Source organism: Gossypium hirsutum, chromosome A05 (genome assembly GCF_007990345.1).
Source record: "Gossypium hirsutum isolate 1008001.06 chromosome A05, Gossypium_hirsutum_v2.1, whole genome shotgun sequence".
NCBI classification, from domain to species: Eukaryota; Viridiplantae; Streptophyta; class Magnoliopsida; order Malvales; family Malvaceae; genus Gossypium; species Gossypium hirsutum.
Genome location: NC_053428.1, coordinates 16,327,910 through 16,346,537, shown reverse-complemented (window position 1 = coordinate 16,346,537; position 18,628 = coordinate 16,327,910). Strand labels below are relative to the sequence as shown.

Genomic DNA, 18,628 nt, shown 5'->3' with positions numbered 1-18,628 from the left:
AATTAGTAGTATAATAAAAAATAATAATTTTTAATTTAATAAAAAATTAATAGCATTAACAATTAATTTTAATTTTTCTTAATTTAAAAAATAAAATATTTAATTTTTTAAAAAATAAAAATAAAAAATAAATTTCAAATGTATAAAGAGTATAAATATATATTTTAAGGAGTAGATAAAGTGGTTTAAAGATTAAATAAAAGAATGTATGAATTAAAATTTTGTACCTCTTCACTTGTGGTTTAGTGTTTGCTATTGCTCCGTTACAAAATGACTAATACCATTAATATAAAAAATTAAAAGAGAAGCTAATAATAATAGATTTGTTTTCATCAATAATCAAGACTTTCAGGCTCTGTTTGGAAGGAAAATGTTTTCCTGGTTTTACGGTGTTTGGAAGGTTGAAAACATTTTACTAATGTAAAAGGTTTTCCTAGGCACGGGTAAAATGACTTACAATTTGGGGAAAATGTCTTACAATCAGTAAGACATTTTTCATCCCCTTCTTCATCCAGGTAAGTCTTCTTCTTCTTCTTCTGTTCTTCAACTTTTTCCATCTCCTTCTTCATCCAGGTAAGTCTTTTTCTTCTCTTCCGTTCTTCAACTTCTTAAATATTTCTTCCATTTTTCCTTACCGTCGCATATCTTCTCTTCTCATGAAAATTTTACACGCTGCTGTTTCATTTCCTATCTTTCTCTCTTTCTCAGGATCTCTTTCTCAGTTCAAGGCCCAATACCCAAACTTCATATTTTCCTCTGGTTTTTAAGTGTCTCTGAAGTCTTCACACTCTCACTCTCTATAATATCCATCTCCAGCAGCCACTGAGAAAGGAGGTGTGTTCTTTATTTTTATTTTTTTTCTCATGTATTTTCTTTCTTTTCCATTTTACCTCCAACTCCAACTCTCAAGCTTGTAGATTTAATTGAGTTATTCAAAGCCTCTACCTTTAACCTTTTGTTCGATTTTCTTTAAGATTGTCAATCTCTTCTTTGATATAAGAAGTTATATACATGGGTTAAAAGTGATGAATTTATTAATGGGCATTTAGCTTTAATGGATAAAACCAACTTATTTTATTAGAAAATTTCATTTTCAATTATTGAGCTTTGCTTTCTCAAATTGGGTTATGTTTAATAGTTGTATCTGACTGTTAAACTATGCAGGCAATTTTATGGAGCTATTTGTTTTATGTTATTTGGTTTTTTTTCTTCTTTAATAGTTCTGTTTCTATGGGTTACCTACGATGCCTTGTTGTTGAAAGGCTGAAAACATACTCAATTTGAATGAACATGAGAGTGGAATAAGAAATTTACAAATTCAGTTCATCGTTCAATTTTGGATATCAAACAAGTTGCTAATGTGAAATGATTTTAAGAAATGCCATTTTTTGATGCTCAGTATACCATTTTTATGCATTTCTCTTTAGTGTTAGCGAAATGTAGCTCAAATTCTTTTTGCCCTAGAGGGCTAGGTCTAAAGAAGCAACACTGCAAAACTTAGGACTCATAGAAGTGAACTTAATATGTTTATACGTTAATGTATGATAAGAGTGAGTTTCTTTACAATTGATTTTAGTCATCTTGTCTTGTTTCCTTTTCGATGTGGTACATGTGATTGGTATTTTTTGTTTATTCCTTGTTATAGAACGGAAGTTCTTTGAACTTGTAGCATAATATTCCTCTGTTGGTTCAGTCAATTAATGATTATCAAGGTGGAAATGGAGGTTATCGGACTGTAATTTCTACTGCAAATGCTTCGGTCTACACAGCTGCTCCACAAATATGGAAATAGATCCCAGAACATTCTCTGTTCCTTTAGGACCCTAACCTCAGTAAATTCTCTCCAAGGTACTTCTGTTTTGAAAGATGACTATTTTGCAGCTATCCACCACATTTCCAACATCGTTTATCGTGAAGTTCATTCAGAGCGCACTCTCAACCGTATGAACCTTTTTGTGAACCATGAACTTGTATTCCGCGTACTTCGTTCCTGCTCAAACTCCCCTACAGAATCTCTTCGCTTCTTCTCATGGGCCCGTTCCCACTACACCCCCACCTCCGTCGAATTTGAGGAGCTAGTCAATATCCTCATTCTCCATAGGAAGTATGAATCCATGTGGAGAACCATTCAACAAATGCAAAAGCAGCAGCTTAGCCTTTTTTGTGATACCCTTTCTTTTATCATTGAAGAGTACGGGAAGAACGGCCCCATAGACCAGGCTGTGGAAGTTTTCAACAAAAGCACTAATTTAGGTTGCAAACAGACCGTTAGCGTTTACAATTCATTGCTCTTTGCACTTTGTGAGGTGAAAATGTTCCATGAAACATATGCATTAATCCGAAGGATGATTAGGAAAGGTGAGGTACCAGACAAGAGGACATACACAGTTCTGGTGAATAGATGGTGTTCCTCCAGGAAGATGAATGAAGCGCAAGACTTCTTAGAGGACATGAGTAAGAAGGGGTTTAATCCTCCGGTTAGAGGTCGAGATTTGTTGATAGAAGGTTTGTTGAATGTAGGTTATCTTGAATCAGCCAAGAAAATGGTAAGAAGAATGACCAAGGAAGGGTTTGTGCCTGACATTGCTACATTTAATTCTTTAGTGGAAACAATCTGTAAAACTAAGGAGATTGATTTCTACATCGATATGTATCATATTGTTTGTAAATTGGGGCTTTGTCCGGATATTAATAGTTACAAAATATTGATACCTGCGACTTCAAAAGTCGGTAGGATTGACGAGGCATTTAGACTTTTAAATAATTCAATTGACCAAGGTTATAAGCCATTCCCTAGTTTGTATGCACCTATAATCAAAGGCTTGTGTAGGAAAGGGCAGTTTAATGATGCATTTAGCTTTTTCGGTGAGATAAAGATCAAGGGTCATGCTCCAAACAGACCGGTCTATACAATGTTGATAACAATGTGTGGACGTGGAGGCAGATTTGTAGAGGCAGCAAATTATTTGGTGGAGATGATTGAGCTGTGATTAGCACCAATTTCAAAGTGCTTTGATATGGTTACTGATGGTTTAAAGAATTGTGGGAAGCATGATTTGGCTAAGTGGATAGAGCAATTGGAGGTTTCCCTTCGACGTGTTTGATGCTACAATTGAAAATTGAAGATTATAGCAAACCCCATTGTCACAATACTTGACAGCTCAATGTAGCTATTAACTTCTGAAAGGTCAGTTGTTTCGGGATTCGTTTACTTCTAATTTAGTTCCGATTCATTATTATTTCTGACCTTGTTCGATACGAGTTATACATTTTAAGTTCTACCACACAAAAGTCTCATTGAGGATTACTTGGTTACTTCTGTGTCTCGTATTTTTGCATTTAAGCTTCGACTAGTTTACTTAATGAGGCTTGATGCAGGCCTTTCAAGAACAATTGTGTCAAGTCGTTCTTGCCTAGCAAATCAGAATAGGGGCTTAGAGTAACATCTAACAGACGGGCTGCTCCAGCATTAACTGTTTGGTGAAAATGTTAATGGTAGTGCAATGTCGAAGTATTTTCATGGAAGGTGTTAAGAATTAATGTTATTGGGATTATTAATTTCTAGTATTAATTGTGGTTTGGAAGCTAATTTATAATTATTCAATCCTTGTTTTTTATTTTTTCATAACACAATTACAAATAATTTATTTGACTTGGGTTATTTTTAATTTATGACGGTTAATATTCTAGTTTAATAATTGAGCATTATTATATATTTAAAATGATAAATAAATCATTACAATATATGTAAAAATAATTTAAAATATAAATTTATTAATATATATAATAAACTCAATCAAATAATAAAAAGATAATAAATTCTTAAATATATCAATTTCTTAAAACAGCTTTTCAGGAAAATATTTTGAGGAAATCTACTAAACAATAGAAAATATTTTACACAGATTCATTCAAACACTAGAAAAGTAAATCATTTCTAGAAAAGTAAATTATTTTTCAAAAATAATTTTTTGAAAAATATTTTACTGGTAAATAAATGGAACCTCAATGTATAATTACTGCAATACAGCCGCCGGCGTTAAAAAAAATGTTACAAAGTGAAGCTAGGATTTCCGAGAAAAATCTGGCCTTTTTATTCATCTAGAAAATGAAGCACATCGGCTACTGCTCCGAGAGAAGATAGAAGCAAAAGAATGGGCGAGACCCAACACTAAAACTATCTTGACTTGACAGTTGACCCCTCTTGGGAAGCCGACGGCCAACAATTCTCTGAGAGTAAATCTCGCCGTTGATCGTTGCCCTCCTTGTACCAACCACATCTTCAACCTTGGAGTGCAAGTAAGTATCAAGTGGTGATTTGTGTGAAATATAGGTTCGAGTGGGTTGACAGTAAAGTTGGATTTATATCATGTAGATATTGTAGTTGGTTTTTCGATATAGACCCCAAAAAGTTAAGGGCTGCGATTAGGACTACATTATTTTTGTGTCGGATTTTGACATCCTAAGTGGACCAAATGAAGGGCAGCCAAGATATTGGTGAGTGGGAATCAAATGAAGAATATGCTTGACATGAACTAATAAATAATAATCAGTTTGAACCTAAAAACAAAACAAAAAAAAAGAAAAAGAAAAAACAGAAAATAATAATAAGAAGCTATTTTTGCCCAAAAAGTAGAGTCCTTGATGATCAAGTAAGTTGCATATTGATCACATGGGTTTTTCATTTTGTATTGGTTCAAAGAATTATAATATTACTATATATTCAGCATCCCTATTTTCACTGTTCAACTATTGTCAGTTTGTCACTTAAATAATCATTTCATAATCAGTTTTGGTATTCCTTTTATTATATTTTATATTTAGTACTTAAATTTTATATTTTTATATTAAAAAAAATCAAATTAAAAAATTTAAATTCAAATACTATATGTTATATTAAGTTTTTATAGAAATATATTCTTTAGCTAGTAACCACTATCATTAAATATGGACTAACCTCCTTTTCCCTTATAAAAAAATGCATGATTGTGTGTGATCACCTTTTTCCAACAAAAACGGCTTCTTTCATGTTGCAATTTCCATCAATCTGATTTGCATGTGACGTTCTTGTAAAATTTTCCCTCTTGCGTTATATTAATTATCAGCGGTTCGATGTGTAAATCACTCTTTTTCTTTTCATTCAAAAGTGGAAATGGGTTGAACTTTGAAATTTGATATTGGAAGCCCGCGGCTGACCTTAAAGCGTCACGTCTGCTTACAACATGGTTGACGAAATGCGTGAGGAGGTAATAATTGATGAAGATAGAAAAGAAAAGGTTCATCGAACCAAGACTTCTTCTGCTGTTGAGGGTTGGGTTTGATTGATACTAGATACCCGCTACTGCCACTAATTTTACATCACTATTAATAAAATTACACAGAAATAATATATTTAAAATATATATATGTATATTTAAAAATAATATAAATAAATAGTAAAATATTTTAAAAATAATAATTTATATACAATATATATGAAATTAAAATATATTTTAAATTATGAGTAAAATTTTTTTAAATAAGTAAATGCATTAGATTAAAAATATTAAAGGAACTTCAATTATTTGGCATAACATTATCATTTTTTGGAATTGGTATGAACTTAATTTTTGACATTAATTTAATCAATGAACATTACTAATATATAAAAAATGTGGGTGAAACAATTTGTATACTAAAATTAAAATGTATAAAGATATCAAAAGGAAGGTTTGATTGAAGTGATAAAAAAAAAGATTTTATAGATGTTGGTGACATTAATTCAGATTTTAACTTTTGCAACATTTTTATTGGTTTTTTAATAAAAAATAGATAAAAATATCATCATGATAATATAATTTATTTAAAATAAATAATATTTTAATAATTTAATTGATTAAATTGATGTCGAATTAACTCATGACATGTTATCTACATGATATCCTAAGTTTGAATACAACTTTAATTTCGTTGATTTCCTGAATTTATCCATTGTAATACACCAAAATTACAAATTGGTTCATCTTTTACGAATTATCTGCAAAAGATGCTAAATCATTAATTTAAAAATAAAATAAAATTTTCGTTACCTAAATCTTACAGGATTTTATTTTTGTATTACAGGCAATATTTCTTTACTCCAATTTCTTTCTACCAAACTAATACACAGCTTTTTTTTACCTCCTAAGATGTGGGGCTTGATTTTATAGATTTTTAATATAAATTTCAAATTTAGAATTTGTTTTTTTGTTCTGGATGGGGTTCGGTCAGGCCCATTTGTTAAATCATTCTATCAAATCCCAGGTTGTACCAGCCTGAAAATCGATTTTTCCATTTCCATTCTGATCGGTTCATTTAGCCTAATTTTGGCCTAAAAATGTTAGCCTGAAGTGACCTAGTCTCTGCTGACGTGATTTGATCCGTCTAACATCACTGTTTTCTATGTCAAAAAGGCCAATCATCAGCAATCAAATCACTTTGTAAATTTTTTCCCGGTTCAAGGAGACCGATTTTGTCCTGCAACATGCAAATTTTGTTTTATTTTGGACAATAAGCATATATTTGTGCCAATTTTGGACAAAACTTGTTTTATTTTGGAAAGTTTTATCAAAATGCAACCAAAAAAGAAAGAAACAATTTGTACTCTATTTAAGAGAAAGTACAGAAGGTAAATGAAAGGAACTGATCGTACATTTTCAAAGAAATACTCCGGCAATACGACTTTCTCCGATGATAACGGTTTTGTCATGGGGTTTAACAGTGACTCGACTACTTCCGGCTTCTTTATTGAGCCCTTTTTGCTTCATTACATCTCTCAACTTATCAACAGAATCCCATCTTCCAACTGCTGCATAGAAATTCGAAAGAAGCACGTAATTGCTGGGCTTATCCGGTTCCACTTCCAACAGACGCTTCGCGGCAATCTCGCCTCTGGCAATATCTTGATTAAGACTACAAGCGTTTAGCAATGCTATCCAAACTGCTGCTGTAGGCTTTGTACCATTCTTAACCAAACCATCAAAGAGAGACCATGCCTCGTCTATTCGACCAGCTCGACCTAAAACATCAATGAAGCAAGCATAATGTTCTCGATCCGGGTCAAGACCATACTTCTCCCTCATTAAATGAAAACACTTTCGGCCTTCTTCAACTAGCCCAGAATGCCCACAAGCAGATAAAACAGCAAGAAATGTTACAGAATTGGGCATAACTCCATTTCTGTTCACCTCCATCTGCTTGAATAACTCGAGAGCTTCAATCCCATATCCATGACTACCATACGCATCGATCATGCTCGTCCATGAAACCACGCATTTGTTTGAAATCCCATCAAACAATGATCTTGCATACAAAATCTTCCCGCACTTTGCATACATATCCAATATAGCATTACATAATTGGGTATCATCGGTGAACCCAAAATGTAATGACACACAGTGAATTTGCTTTCCAATCCACAAATCGGAGTTTTCAGAGCAAGCTCCTAGAGCACTAGTAAGTGCAACTACATTGGGTCTCATTTTACTCATAATCGAAAATGCCTCTTTGTACCTTCGATTTTTAATGCAGCCACTGATCAAAGAATTGCACATTACATTGTCTTTTCTATCATTTAAACTGGAGAAAACTTTCAGGGCATCGTTAATACGTTCCATGTCCGAGTAAAAGTCGACGAGAGCAGTACTCAGAATCACTAAATCACGACCAAACACAACAACCAAACCATGAATCTGCTTTCCTTGTGCAATAGCCTTCAAAGAAGAACAAGCTTTTAACACAGAACACAACGTAAACTCGCTAAGCCTCACTCTTTCCCTTCTCATTCTTGCAAAAACATGAAGTGCATCTTTAGCAAGACCATGCCTCAAAAAGCTCGAAATCATAGCATTCCAAGTCACAACATCCTTCAGTTCAATTTCTTCAAACGCCCTAACCGAGTCACCCAAGCATCCATACTTGGAATACAGGTTCATTAGTGCAGTTTTGGCTACCGTTCCGGCATCCACGCCTGTTTTAATCATTAGTCCATGCACTTGCTTTCCATATTTCGTGCCCGGCAAAGCAGAGCAGGCACTCAAAACCGGGGTAATGGTGTACGCATTAAGGTCACAGCATGAAAAATGCATGTGACAAAAGAGAGCCCATGTTGCTTGAACGTTGCCACTGCGAAAATACGAGGCAAGTCGAACATTAAATGAACTGATATCCCGAAGAGGCAATTCTTCAAGCGAGTGGCGGATGTGGGCATAACGTTTATGAAGCTTTTTAACGGGGACTTTGATTGAAGCAATCGCTCGAAGGTTCCTGACTTGATAACTAAGATAATCAATGCAACGACGAGATACAGACATAAATCCGTGAGACTAGGTCGCTTAGCCTAAGAAACTGCAATTTAGGCGAAAAATGTTTAATTGTAGTTACAGATTCCAAAAAGTTAAAATACCTAAACCCAAAGATTCAAACTTTTAATCGTTTAGGAAAATCTTTGATCGCAAAACAAAACCAAAATCAAACAGGAGAGACAAGATCCCATATCAAATATGAAAAAAACCATTCTTCATGAACCAAATATATATATTCAGGCGGGAAGCATTGAGAGAAGATGGAGGGGAGAGTAAACGAGAAGATTGACCTTGGATCCTAATAAAATCCATCGAAAATGAGCCCGCAGCCACCACCTGGATTCAATTCATGGAAGGTTGGGTCCAGTTCTGCGACAATTAAGCCCGGCCCTTAACCTAGCTGCCTAATCTACCTTATGCCTCCATTACACCCTAAATCTTCTCTTTTTTCTTTTCGTGATTTGATCATTATTATATTTTGAGACCATTTTTCCATGAAATATGGGAAATCATGCCACAGTACAACCGTTCATTGAATAAATGAAATAATAAGTTGGTAGGTGGGCGAGTCTTTACTAATTAGTGGCGGCATGTGTTTAAGTTGTCTGCCAAATGGCAGGGCCCGTCATTTTCAAGAGATTATGCCTAATAATGTTAATAATATGTAATGGTTGCAAGGACAAGGCTTAATGATTCAACGTTTCCCCTACTTGGAAGATTTTGGTATCTTTAAGACAAAGGGTGATGACCTTGGCACACTAGCTATAATTGAGTAGGTGAGGGAAATAAATATCGGATCATGCCTCAATGTGTGTGTTATACTACACGATGCTCTCCTTGTCTGACTTTTTGTTAAGATTTGGCTGTGGTATTCAATGATTCCAACAACTTTGTCAAATTTTTCGTAAATTTTTTTTATTGAAGAATCAGATTTTGATGCAAGTACATACAGATATGTCTGAAAATGAAATGAGATACCATGCATTAATGTGCAGCAGCAAGCTCCAATTGCTAAGCCTATTGAAAAAGCTCATAAATCAGAAAAAGATGCAAAGCTTCGGTTCAGTGGCTCCTTTTTGAAGCAATGGTAACCCTTTCTCAATCCATCAGCATCACTGCTTCCTTTTTAAGTAGAAACTAATATTGCCCAAGTTGTCTTAATCGCATGGCTAAATCCTGTGTGTCGAAAACCTTTATGAAATCATCAAGTTGTTTTATGTGACATTTTCTTTAATCTTTTCCATAGTCAAACATGTAAGAAGAAAATCAATGCCATGAGCCCATCGCCAATTGGTAAGATACGTGGTAGTAATTTAATCGGGTTTCATTCTTTAATAGGGCATTCTAAATGTTGACTAACATGACTTTTAACACTATCATCAAGAAAACAAATAAAATTAAGATAGGGTCATAATTGAGCCCCAACCAACACCTACTCATTCATGGAGGGAGGAGGGGAGGCCCTCATCTGTCACCAACTCCCCCTCTTTTCCCTCCATAAATGGCTTACTATCATCATTCATCCCACCACTAACGCATTAAAATAGCAAAGTATTCCTTCACCATAACACTCTCTTCTCTCCTCTCCTCTCCATACTTTGAAAGAAAAAAAGGTTATCTCAAAGCGAAAATCCTCCCAAAACTGGATTAAGAAGAGCAAAAGAAAAAAAAAATGAACCCCAAGAGCACCTTCATGTTGGCTGTTCTGCTACTTACAGCTTCACTAACTGCAGCAGCTAGGCCAGAGTCATTTGAACCTTTATCATCTGAGCAAAAGGACAACAAAGGCAGCGGCAAACCAGGCAGCCAAAACAACAAAGGTAGTGGTGGAAACACTGGTGGGATGGGAGGCTTCTTCGGTCCAGGGCCTGGATTTGGATTGCCAGGGTTTGAAAAAGGGTGGGGAAATGGGATCGTAGGCGGTGGCTATGGAGCTGGCTTCGGAGGTCCTACCGGAGGGTACTCAAAAGGTGGTGTTATTAGAACTACGGTTGTTTGCAAAGAAAAAGGTCCTTGTTTTAACAAGAAGCTAACCTGCCCTGCTAAGTGCTTCACCTATTTTAGGCGGTCGGGAAAAGGTTACGGTGAGGGTGGCGGTGGCGGTGGCTGCACCATGGATTGTAAGAAAAAATGCAGTGCTTACTGTTAAGAGGGTACCATACAGTATAAGTACTTGCTATATCGTTTAATATCTAGTTGCTAAACCATGTATGATTATATATGAGATGCATCGAGTAGCTTTTATTAAAAGTTAAATAATATACATATTTAAGGGGGTATATTTAATGTAGTAAGAGTTCTCTGTTTTTATTTTTAGAATGAGCTTTCCCTGCATGAATTGAAATAAACAATAAAGAAGGAAAATAATAAAACCTTGAAGCTTAACTTCCAGCTAATTATGGTTACAATAATATTCTTGGTCCTAGGTGAAACAACCTGCTACGCAGTTTTGATATAGAAAGACCCAAGTACCTATGAAATCAATTTCACTCTTCATTTTCATGGTGAGTAGAGAAACACCTCCAAGATATTCAACCAGCCCCAAACTCCCATCACCAGGTTCGCCGCCATCATTGTCTACCCTTTCTTACATATTAGGTAGAGCCCAAATGTCATTTCTATATGGGTATAATAAGGAAATGACAAAGACCAGTTGTACTATGTCTGTCGCTCTCTAGTCTTGCACCTTTTGGTCTTGACTACACGTTACACCACGAACCAATCATAATTCACAAGAGGCAATTCTGTATCCATATATTTTATCAATTCATACATGAAATATCATATTTTTGTTCGCTAATCAAACTCCACAATAAGAAAAAAAAAAACTTTACAGAATGTAGCTCTGAGAACAAGTTAAAAAGATATGTGCAACAAAAACAAGGATAGACAAATAACAAGCTCAGTTTTTACTCTTTCCAAGGCAAAGAGCATATAAGCAGAAGTAGCACGAGGTTTACTGTATATCTCACTGCTGCTAGTCTGTCAGTGCCATTACAAGGCAGCCCTCATAGCTCCTCTTGCAGCTTCACGTTTCAGCTCAGCAGCTTTACCACTCCCACGGAAATACATGTATACTTGCTGAAAGGCCAACAGCCAACAATGTTAGATATCCGATACGCATGTATGTTTGTGTTTGTGTCCACACGTGTTTTTTTTTTTGGGGGTGGGGGGGGGGTGGTAAGTGGTGGGCTTGCATTGAATCAGGTTTGGAACAGAACAAACCTGGATAACCCAGATGCTTACAACTGATTCAAGACAGAATAGTCCGAAACCAATGAAGTAGAAGATCTACACAAACAAAAGAAATTTCATCAAAAGAGAAATATCTTTCTTAGCTTCTGCACTAACTCCAAATGCAATCACAATGATCGAGCCTTCACCATTACAAGCAACATTCCTTTGCTCCCATCAATATCCCACTAAACCTTACATATAATAATTTATGCTACAGGTTAAGCATAGCTTAAGAAAATGTCTAATTATTTTAATGATCAAACCTGATTGAGGGTATAAAACTTTTTCTCAGGCTTAAGCATATACTTACCCCAACCAAAGCATTGCCACCAACAAGATCAACTGCAGGTAGGATCCCGCTGTATGAGACCAAAAGAAAGGGGAAAAAAAAAAGTAAGAATACATAGATATAGGAAGAAATGAACTAGAATATACTAAATTTGCATCTCAAATACTTGCAGTACATTTAAATTCCACTGAGATAATAGTCGACCCATTATCTCATACTTGAAATAGAAGAATCCCATAAAAGAAACTGAAATCTTTTGGAGGATAAGTGCATTATGTCAACTCTGACGCACTGATGTAGTTGCAAACAAAGAAGATAGATGCAAATCCCATCAGTCTAACCTTAATATAGATTGCCAAAGATAAGCTAAAAATGATTAAGGAACATACGTGAGTGATTTCCCTCTAAAAACTATAGGGGGTGCCACCGCAGCAAAGATGCAAAAGGCAATGTGAAGCTATAAACAGGAAAAAAAAGAATAAAAGAATCAGTATGTAACTCCTAGGGAGAAAGAAAGATCTATCAGAAGAAACATGAGATATTACCAAATAAAACAGGAAGAACCATCCAAACCTCAAAGCACTCTCATTCCTGCATGATAGTCATAAAGTGAAACCGGGGGGGGGGGGGGGTTCAAATTAAACTAAGGGCTGATTAGCTAGTGTAAGGAACATGAAAAGGCACATTTAAGAAACCAGCAATAGAAATTGGCATTCGAGCTTAACCCAACATTGAAAAAAAACTGAACTCTGCATTACGAAAAAGCATGAAAAATATCAAGTACCTAAAAGCACGATACAGTGGACGATACCACAATACATAGGCTCCTGGTACCCCTGCTAGGAAGAAGATGATAGCCAAGAACCAGATCCTAACACCTAAACAATAATAAGGAAAAGCCAACTCAATCTTAACACTACATTAAGAACAAAAACAAGACATGGAAGTATATATCTAAACAAACCTTCTCCTTTGATCCATGCTGTAGTAACAGCTATGATATTCCATAGAAGGCATAGAACCAATCCTGCATAGAATCATCATCAATCACCCAATTGTCTTCCAGCCCTCGGCTTAGAGCAAAGCCTTCTAAACTAAAGTGTTAAGAAAATAAAAGCATGGTACAAATGATCACCCAATGCAATCTAGCAAATAAAATAAATTCACATGAAAAAGACCCCAATTTTTTGGTCAATGATATAACACGTTTAGTGCTACTAAGATGCACAATGCACAGAACCAAAAAAAAAAAAGTAGCAAAAAGCCATCACAGAAGCTTACACACCTAAATATGTTGAAAACGCAACATACTGCAATCTTTGTAGATGAATTGGAATTTCATTGGCAATATCATGATGAATGATAGGAAAAAAAGGTGGCCAATTTTTCTCTTCCAGCACAACTCCAGCTGCAAAACAGAGAAGTCAAACTGTAGTTCAAGGCAGAAATGTAAAGAGTTATTGACCATAAAAGAAATAAAATCTTGTCAAACATTTTGCAAAAAGAAGAGTGATCTAGACCAAATACTGAAGCTGTAAACAAAACTAAATGCGATTGGTTTGACTAGTCAAATTTTTAAAGGAAATTGAAAGGTACCTCTTGCCACTGCCTCTTCTTTCCTTCTCACTTCCTGCATTGAATTAGCTGACCAGTGAAAATTGCAGGCATGCTATGATTTATGAGCTACCAAAGAGCAGTAACAAAATAACAATCTTGCTATTTGTTTGTGAAATAAACATGCAAGAATGAGAAATTGCAGTTTAAACCATCCAAATAACTTAGTATGCTAAAATACATAGAATACACATGATATTCCGCAAACAGCCTAATAATAGTATTTTATCAGTAATTTGTACTACTAGGATAATTGAGATACATTTGCACTTCCATCACATCAGATTCTATGTTGATGATGTCTTTGGAAGAGAATTGAGAGAACAAAAATAAATCTATGATTCTGTACAACAAAAACGACTTCAAAGTTGTAAAATTTATCATACAAAATACCTGTTCCCGCCTTCTCAGTTCAGCCTCCTTGGCCTGGAGTTCCTTTTCTTTCTTCTTTAAATCCTATATTTCAACGTAAACCCGGAATAGTGAGGTTCAAGGCTTAATCGAATTATGGAAATTGAATTTAGACAAGTTTTTACCAACCTGATTACGTGATCCTCCTGAAGCTGTATCAAGAGGGATATCAACTGTTGCCTCACGCTCATAACTAAAACCAGCAGGTTCAGGAGGTAGTGGTGAAAGTCTTGAGTTTGAGGCAGGTGGAACGCTTGCAGTGCGCTGAAAATTACATGGATAATATCATTCAAGAAGCAAGGAATACAAGAAAATTTTCCGGTATCCGGTTGTTCCGAAGCAATATTAGAAGTGGCCAAATTACAGCAAGGAACTTAACTTTTCAGGATTAAATCATCCTATAATTAGACTCGTTCTAACTCTAACAATAAGTTTTGAATTAATGTTAACTTGTTACTTTATAATAAAGATTTAGCTTACCGTTGAAAATAGACCTCCTCCAAATTTAGACTGGCCAGGTGCCTTCCCTCTTGCTGTTGTATCCTGCACAAAATTATCAAAACAAGAATCATATTAACAGAGAAGCTTGTTAGCATCTGAACACTAATTATTGACAGATAAATCAAGTTATAAAGCTCATTAATTTATCATAGTCTGCATTTCCTGGAATTGAATAAAGTTTTATCTGAGTGCATTAATTAAAACCACAAGAACCCCCCTTCTTCTTATTGCATGAATCATACGTGGAATATAGGTTAAAAGGTACCAATTGGATTAATGAGTGAGTTGACACTAAAGGAAAGATATCTTCTTTTCTCTGAGTATCGTAGATATATGATCAAATAAAACATGGAGAAACCATTATCCAAGTCAATTTTCTCAAAATGATCCTTAGCACCAGGAAAATGATTTTTTAACAAATTGATGATAAATTCAGTAATTGAACAAGCTTAAATGAGCTTTGTAAAGTATTTAATGCTTATTCATCAACAAGAAAACAAGAAGTACTTCAATGATCAAATAAACTGCAACAACCAAGTAAAGGGCTTTCAAGAACCGGATTCAACCAAAACTTCAGATCAAAGTCAAAATCTAAAAAAATATAACAAGTGAACCTATTTCCTCCTACTAAACCTTTCAGAAAAACCCTAAAATTTTAAAAATTTTACAATAAAAATAGAACAGAGCTGCGCCAGTGCCACTATTGAACTTCAAACTTCAAAACTCATTCAAACATCATCAGATAAAAAAAATACATAAAGAGTTAAGTTAACGACTGACAGCAAAAGGATTAACTTCTTCTTCTTCCTCGTCGAAAGGATTTTTATCGTAACGACCAGCCATCAGCGTAGGTTTTTTATCTGCAAAAACAAAAGCGTAAATATAATACTTATGATGACGAAGATCTGAACTACTACCACTACTACAAAAACAAAGAGCTTTTTGGAGAAGCAAATTGAAGAAAACAGGATAAAGGATTTTTTTGAGCACTGTTTTTACAAAGGGGAAGGATAAGTTTTCTAGAGAGAGAAGACCTGCTTTTGCTGTGGAGGAGGAAGAGCGAGAAAAGTCGGGGACTCTTGAACTTACAAATTTGTTGAAGTACGCGGAGAATAATATTAAAAAATAATAATAATTGCGGGAAAGTAGAATCAGTCGGTATTATATTCTTTCTTTTAATATCCATATTATTTATTTTAAATTCCAATAAAAATTAAGCTTTTGATCCATTTTTAATCAGTCGGTATTATATTCTTTCTTTTAATATCCATATTATTTATTTTAAATTCCAATAAAAATTAAGCTTTTGATCCATATTTAATTGGAAAAATTAAATCACGCTTAATAATGTAAATGATAGTTTTTTTAAGTATTTAATTTTTCAGTTTATAACACTTAAATTATGTTTATATAACAAATATATTTTTAAATAAATGAAGAAAATATTATTATAGAGAACTACATTATTATTTAATTTTATTTAAAAATATAATTAATTTTATTAAAAATTGAGATAAAATATTGTTCTAAAGAACTAATTTAATAAAAAAATATTTCATATTTTATGAATATTATTATAGAATGTACAAAATAAAATTTAAAAAATAATTTTATATCAAATTTGGTCGTTATAATAAAATGTTACTATGGAAATAATAATTAAAAAAATATTATCAACACCCTAAAACGTCGAAAAAAAATGTCCAAAAGTTGTATTGGTGTAAAATTATATTGCTATTATCATATACGAAATTATTGTTTCATCGCAATATTTTCTCTTTACAGTCTTTTGTTATTGTGTAATATATTTTCATAATCTCTCTCTAATTAATGTAGAATGGTTTCCAATGTAATTTTTCTCATAGCCTAATTAACATTAGCACGCTTTCCATGTACGTTAGTTGCCCTTGCACTTTATAGAATATATACCTTTTCCATGTACGTTTGAATTCGACGATGATGATGATGGCATCTAATTGGAAATATGATGAAACAGACTGGATGAAAATTTTAGTGTTTTTGATGAGGTTGGTGATTAAGATGTTTATTGTTAGGATTTTTATAATATTAACATGGAAGGTTCTAATCCCGTTGATGAGATTCACTATTAATATGTTCATTGTTAAATTTTTACAATTTATTTTAAGTCTTTCATTTTGAAAAATTCTCATTAAAATCCTCTATAGTTTTTGGAAATTAACATTAAGCCTCAATTAAAAAAATTCATTTAGACCATCAAAGTTCATTTTTAATAATCAACGTTAAACTTTCTACATGTCTTGAAAATCATGATTAAGGACTTCAAAAATTTTCAAAATTTTCATTAAAACCATTAAATTCTTTTTTTTAGAGTTGTCATTAAATTCCAAACATAATTAACAATAAAGCGATATTCAATTAATATTAAAAATCACTAATTTCATCGATCATATAATAAATCAACGTCGAATAAATTTATCATATAATTTACATAAAAATTACAAGGAAATTGAGGGTTATCATTACATGACATTTTGTTGTAGCAAAGTTTGTTATAATCCAATCCAATGATTCGTCATTTTCATCCAAAGTGAATAAAACTCTGCTGATAAATAATTGACCATGCTTAGTACTAATTTTAATTGTTTTTCTTCTGGAGTTTAGAGTTTGATAATTTTAGGATGTTAAAAATGGAGTATGATTATAATTATTTGACCTATTAGTTTTTTTTTATATATTTATAACTTCATTTGTGAAGTTAACATCATTTTCACGATAAACAATAACAAAACAAACTTCACTAACAAATTAACATCAAACTTTAATGCCAAATAGAAAATAGTGAAAAAAATGATTTTGGATATGGTTTTTGTTCCAAAATATACAAAGTATAAACATCAATAATAACGAATGGTTAACCATTTTTACAAGTACACATACCAATAATGAAACCTACAATAAGAACATACATCAAATGAGCAAAAATTTATTATTTATCGAAACATTTAAGAAACTTTAATTGTTTTACATAGTATCCTTCGTAATAAAAACCCTAAATCGTTTTCATGGAAAAATCATAATAAAAATGATAAAAAAAAATTCAACTGAGATAAATTTTAGATGAAGGAGAATTATTTTCCCTATCCCTTTCATTAACAAATGAAAAAAATTCTAAACTTTCTTTTTTAAATAGAGAATTATTACCCCAATTTCAAATTTATACAAATTTTGTTCATAAAGCCTGGATGTTTATTTTTTTCCAAATATTATATAATTTTGATTTTAATTCGTCTCAATTGTATCAAATTACTATCAATGGGAATAGAATAAAATGTAATTGAAGTTATAAATATTTATTTGTAAAAAGGAAAACTTATAAACATAAAATTGATATCAATTCAAGAGTTGAGTATAAATTGTAAGAAATTCTCCTTAAAATTCAATTAATAAAAATATAATTGATTAAAATTCAATACGTACGATATTTTTTTTAACAAATCTCGAATTACCCACAAAAGTTTTGTATATTAAATGGATTATATTTCTTGTTATTGAAGAATGAAATACTATTTTAATTATTAATAAAATATTTTTGAGTGAAGTGTTGAAGAAGAAAATGGTAGATCATGAGAGATGCATGACGTTGGAAGAATCAAAACTAATTAACTAATTAATTAAATGTAAAAATAAGATTGAAAGACACAAAATAAATAGTTGAGTTTGTTGACAAGACAAAGACGTTCAGGCTGCCCGAATATCCACCCCTCAAATAAGTTTACCTTCCCATAACTATGCCTATAATTAAATATCGAACCGAAAGGGACTAGTTTGCCTTCTTCCTACCTTAAACTACTGTCGTCTGGGCTTGTTAAAATTAACTCAAAACACTGTCCTGTCTGAAAATTTTTAAAAATTATGATGTTTGGATTATTTTATTTTATATTTTAAAATTTCGTATCTAATATATTTTAGATCTTTTTATTGGTTAGGTTATCTATTTAGGCCTGAAGAGTCACCTAAAAATTTTAAGGGTTTGGATAAAATATTAGATCAAAAAATGGGCCTAGACAAAAAATTAGGTACGCTTAAAACATGGATTAGACTTAAACTTTAACATTCAAGACTCGAATAAATCTATACTAAATATATAATATTACTCTAATATAAACATTAAAATAATATTAATATGGTTATATACAAAATATATAAAATAAAACAAAATTAATATTTAAAAAAATTAAAAAATATGAATGGGCCTAAAATGGACTTAAGTTAG

General features: G+C 32.9%; 4 protein-coding genes across 12 annotated transcripts; 2 read left to right on the top strand and 2 right to left on the bottom strand.

Annotated features, from left to right (window-relative positions):
- The first annotated feature begins 328 nt into the window (after window positions 1-328).
- Window positions 329-3,666, top strand: LOC107913989 (pentatricopeptide repeat-containing protein At5g18390, mitochondrial). Of its 8 annotated transcripts, none has more exons than XR_005927148.1 (4): window positions 329-515; window positions 709-834; window positions 1,694-3,187; window positions 3,379-3,666. XR_005927148.1 is itself a non-coding variant. In XM_041113640.1 (3 exons), exon 3 carries the CDS (start codon window positions 1,752-1,754, stop codon window positions 2,988-2,990), a length of 1,239 nt encoding a protein of 412 aa, XP_040969574.1. In that variant the 5' UTR covers window positions 329-515; window positions 709-834; window positions 1,694-1,751; the 3' UTR covers window positions 2,991-3,666. The 8 variants fall into 8 exon arrangements, 5 of the variants coding, with proteins under 5 accessions (XP_040969574.1, XP_040969573.1, XP_040969570.1 ...); XR_005927147.1 differs by having other exon boundaries at window positions 340-573; window positions 1,646-3,187; XR_005927146.1 differs by having other exon boundaries at window positions 341-573.
- Window positions 3,667-6,604: 2,938 nt separating this feature from the next.
- On the bottom strand, window positions 6,605-9,639 carry LOC107913987 (pentatricopeptide repeat-containing protein At5g66500, mitochondrial). The gene has a single exon (XM_016842688.2). The coding sequence runs from the start codon at window positions 8,328-8,330 to the stop codon at window positions 6,675-6,677; it is 1,656 nt and encodes a 551-aa protein (XP_016698177.2). The 5' UTR covers window positions 8,331-9,639; the 3' UTR covers window positions 6,605-6,674.
- An 86-nt stretch (window positions 9,640-9,725) lies between these two features.
- LOC107913988 (glycine-rich cell wall structural protein) lies at window positions 9,726-10,600 on the top strand. Its single transcript, XM_016842689.2, has one exon. It carries the CDS (start codon window positions 9,994-9,996, stop codon window positions 10,468-10,470), a length of 477 nt encoding a protein of 158 aa, XP_016698178.2. The 5' UTR covers window positions 9,726-9,993; the 3' UTR covers window positions 10,471-10,600.
- Window positions 10,601-11,046: 446 nt separating this feature from the next.
- On the bottom strand, window positions 11,047-15,508 carry LOC107913984 (secretory carrier-associated membrane protein 3). Of its 2 annotated transcripts, none has more exons than XM_016842685.2 (14): window positions 15,408-15,508; window positions 15,154-15,233; window positions 14,353-14,415; window positions 14,002-14,136; window positions 13,855-13,917; window positions 13,444-13,477; window positions 13,133-13,255; window positions 12,812-12,874; window positions 12,632-12,725; window positions 12,393-12,438; window positions 12,237-12,304; window positions 11,869-11,917; window positions 11,547-11,612; window positions 11,047-11,402 (listed from the first exon to the last, which is right to left on the bottom strand). In XM_016842685.2, the coding sequence occupies exons 2-14, from the start codon at window positions 15,214-15,216 to the stop codon at window positions 11,316-11,318; spliced, it is 954 nt and encodes a 317-aa protein (XP_016698174.1). In that variant the 5' UTR covers window positions 15,217-15,233; window positions 15,408-15,508; the 3' UTR covers window positions 11,047-11,315. The 2 variants fall into 2 exon arrangements, with proteins under 2 accessions (XP_016698174.1, XP_040969569.1); XM_041113635.1 differs by having other exon boundaries at window positions 15,412-15,505.
- Between the last annotated feature and the right edge of the window lie 3,120 nt (window positions 15,509-18,628).

Coding starts and splice junctions, on each gene's coding strand:
- LOC107913989 (XM_041113640.1), top strand. CDS start 1,752: ATGCTTCGGTCTACACAGCTGCTCCACAAATATGGAAATAGATCCCAG.
- LOC107913987 (XM_016842688.2), bottom strand. CDS start 8,330: ATGTCTGTATCTCGTCGTTGCATTGATTATCTTAGTTATCAAGTCAGG.
- LOC107913988 (XM_016842689.2), top strand. CDS start 9,994: ATGAACCCCAAGAGCACCTTCATGTTGGCTGTTCTGCTACTTACAGCT.
- LOC107913984 (XM_016842685.2), bottom strand. CDS start 15,216: ATGGCTGGTCGTTACGATAAAAATCCTTTCGACGAGGAAGAAGAAGAA. Junction 11,918..12,236: donor TTTAGAGGGAAATCACTCAC/GTATGTTCCTTA, acceptor GGTCTCATACAG/CGGGATCCTACCTGCAGTTG. Junction 11,403..11,546: donor TAAGCATCTGGGTTATCCAG/GTTTGTTCTGTT, acceptor TTGGCCTTTCAG/CAAGTATACATGTATTTCCG.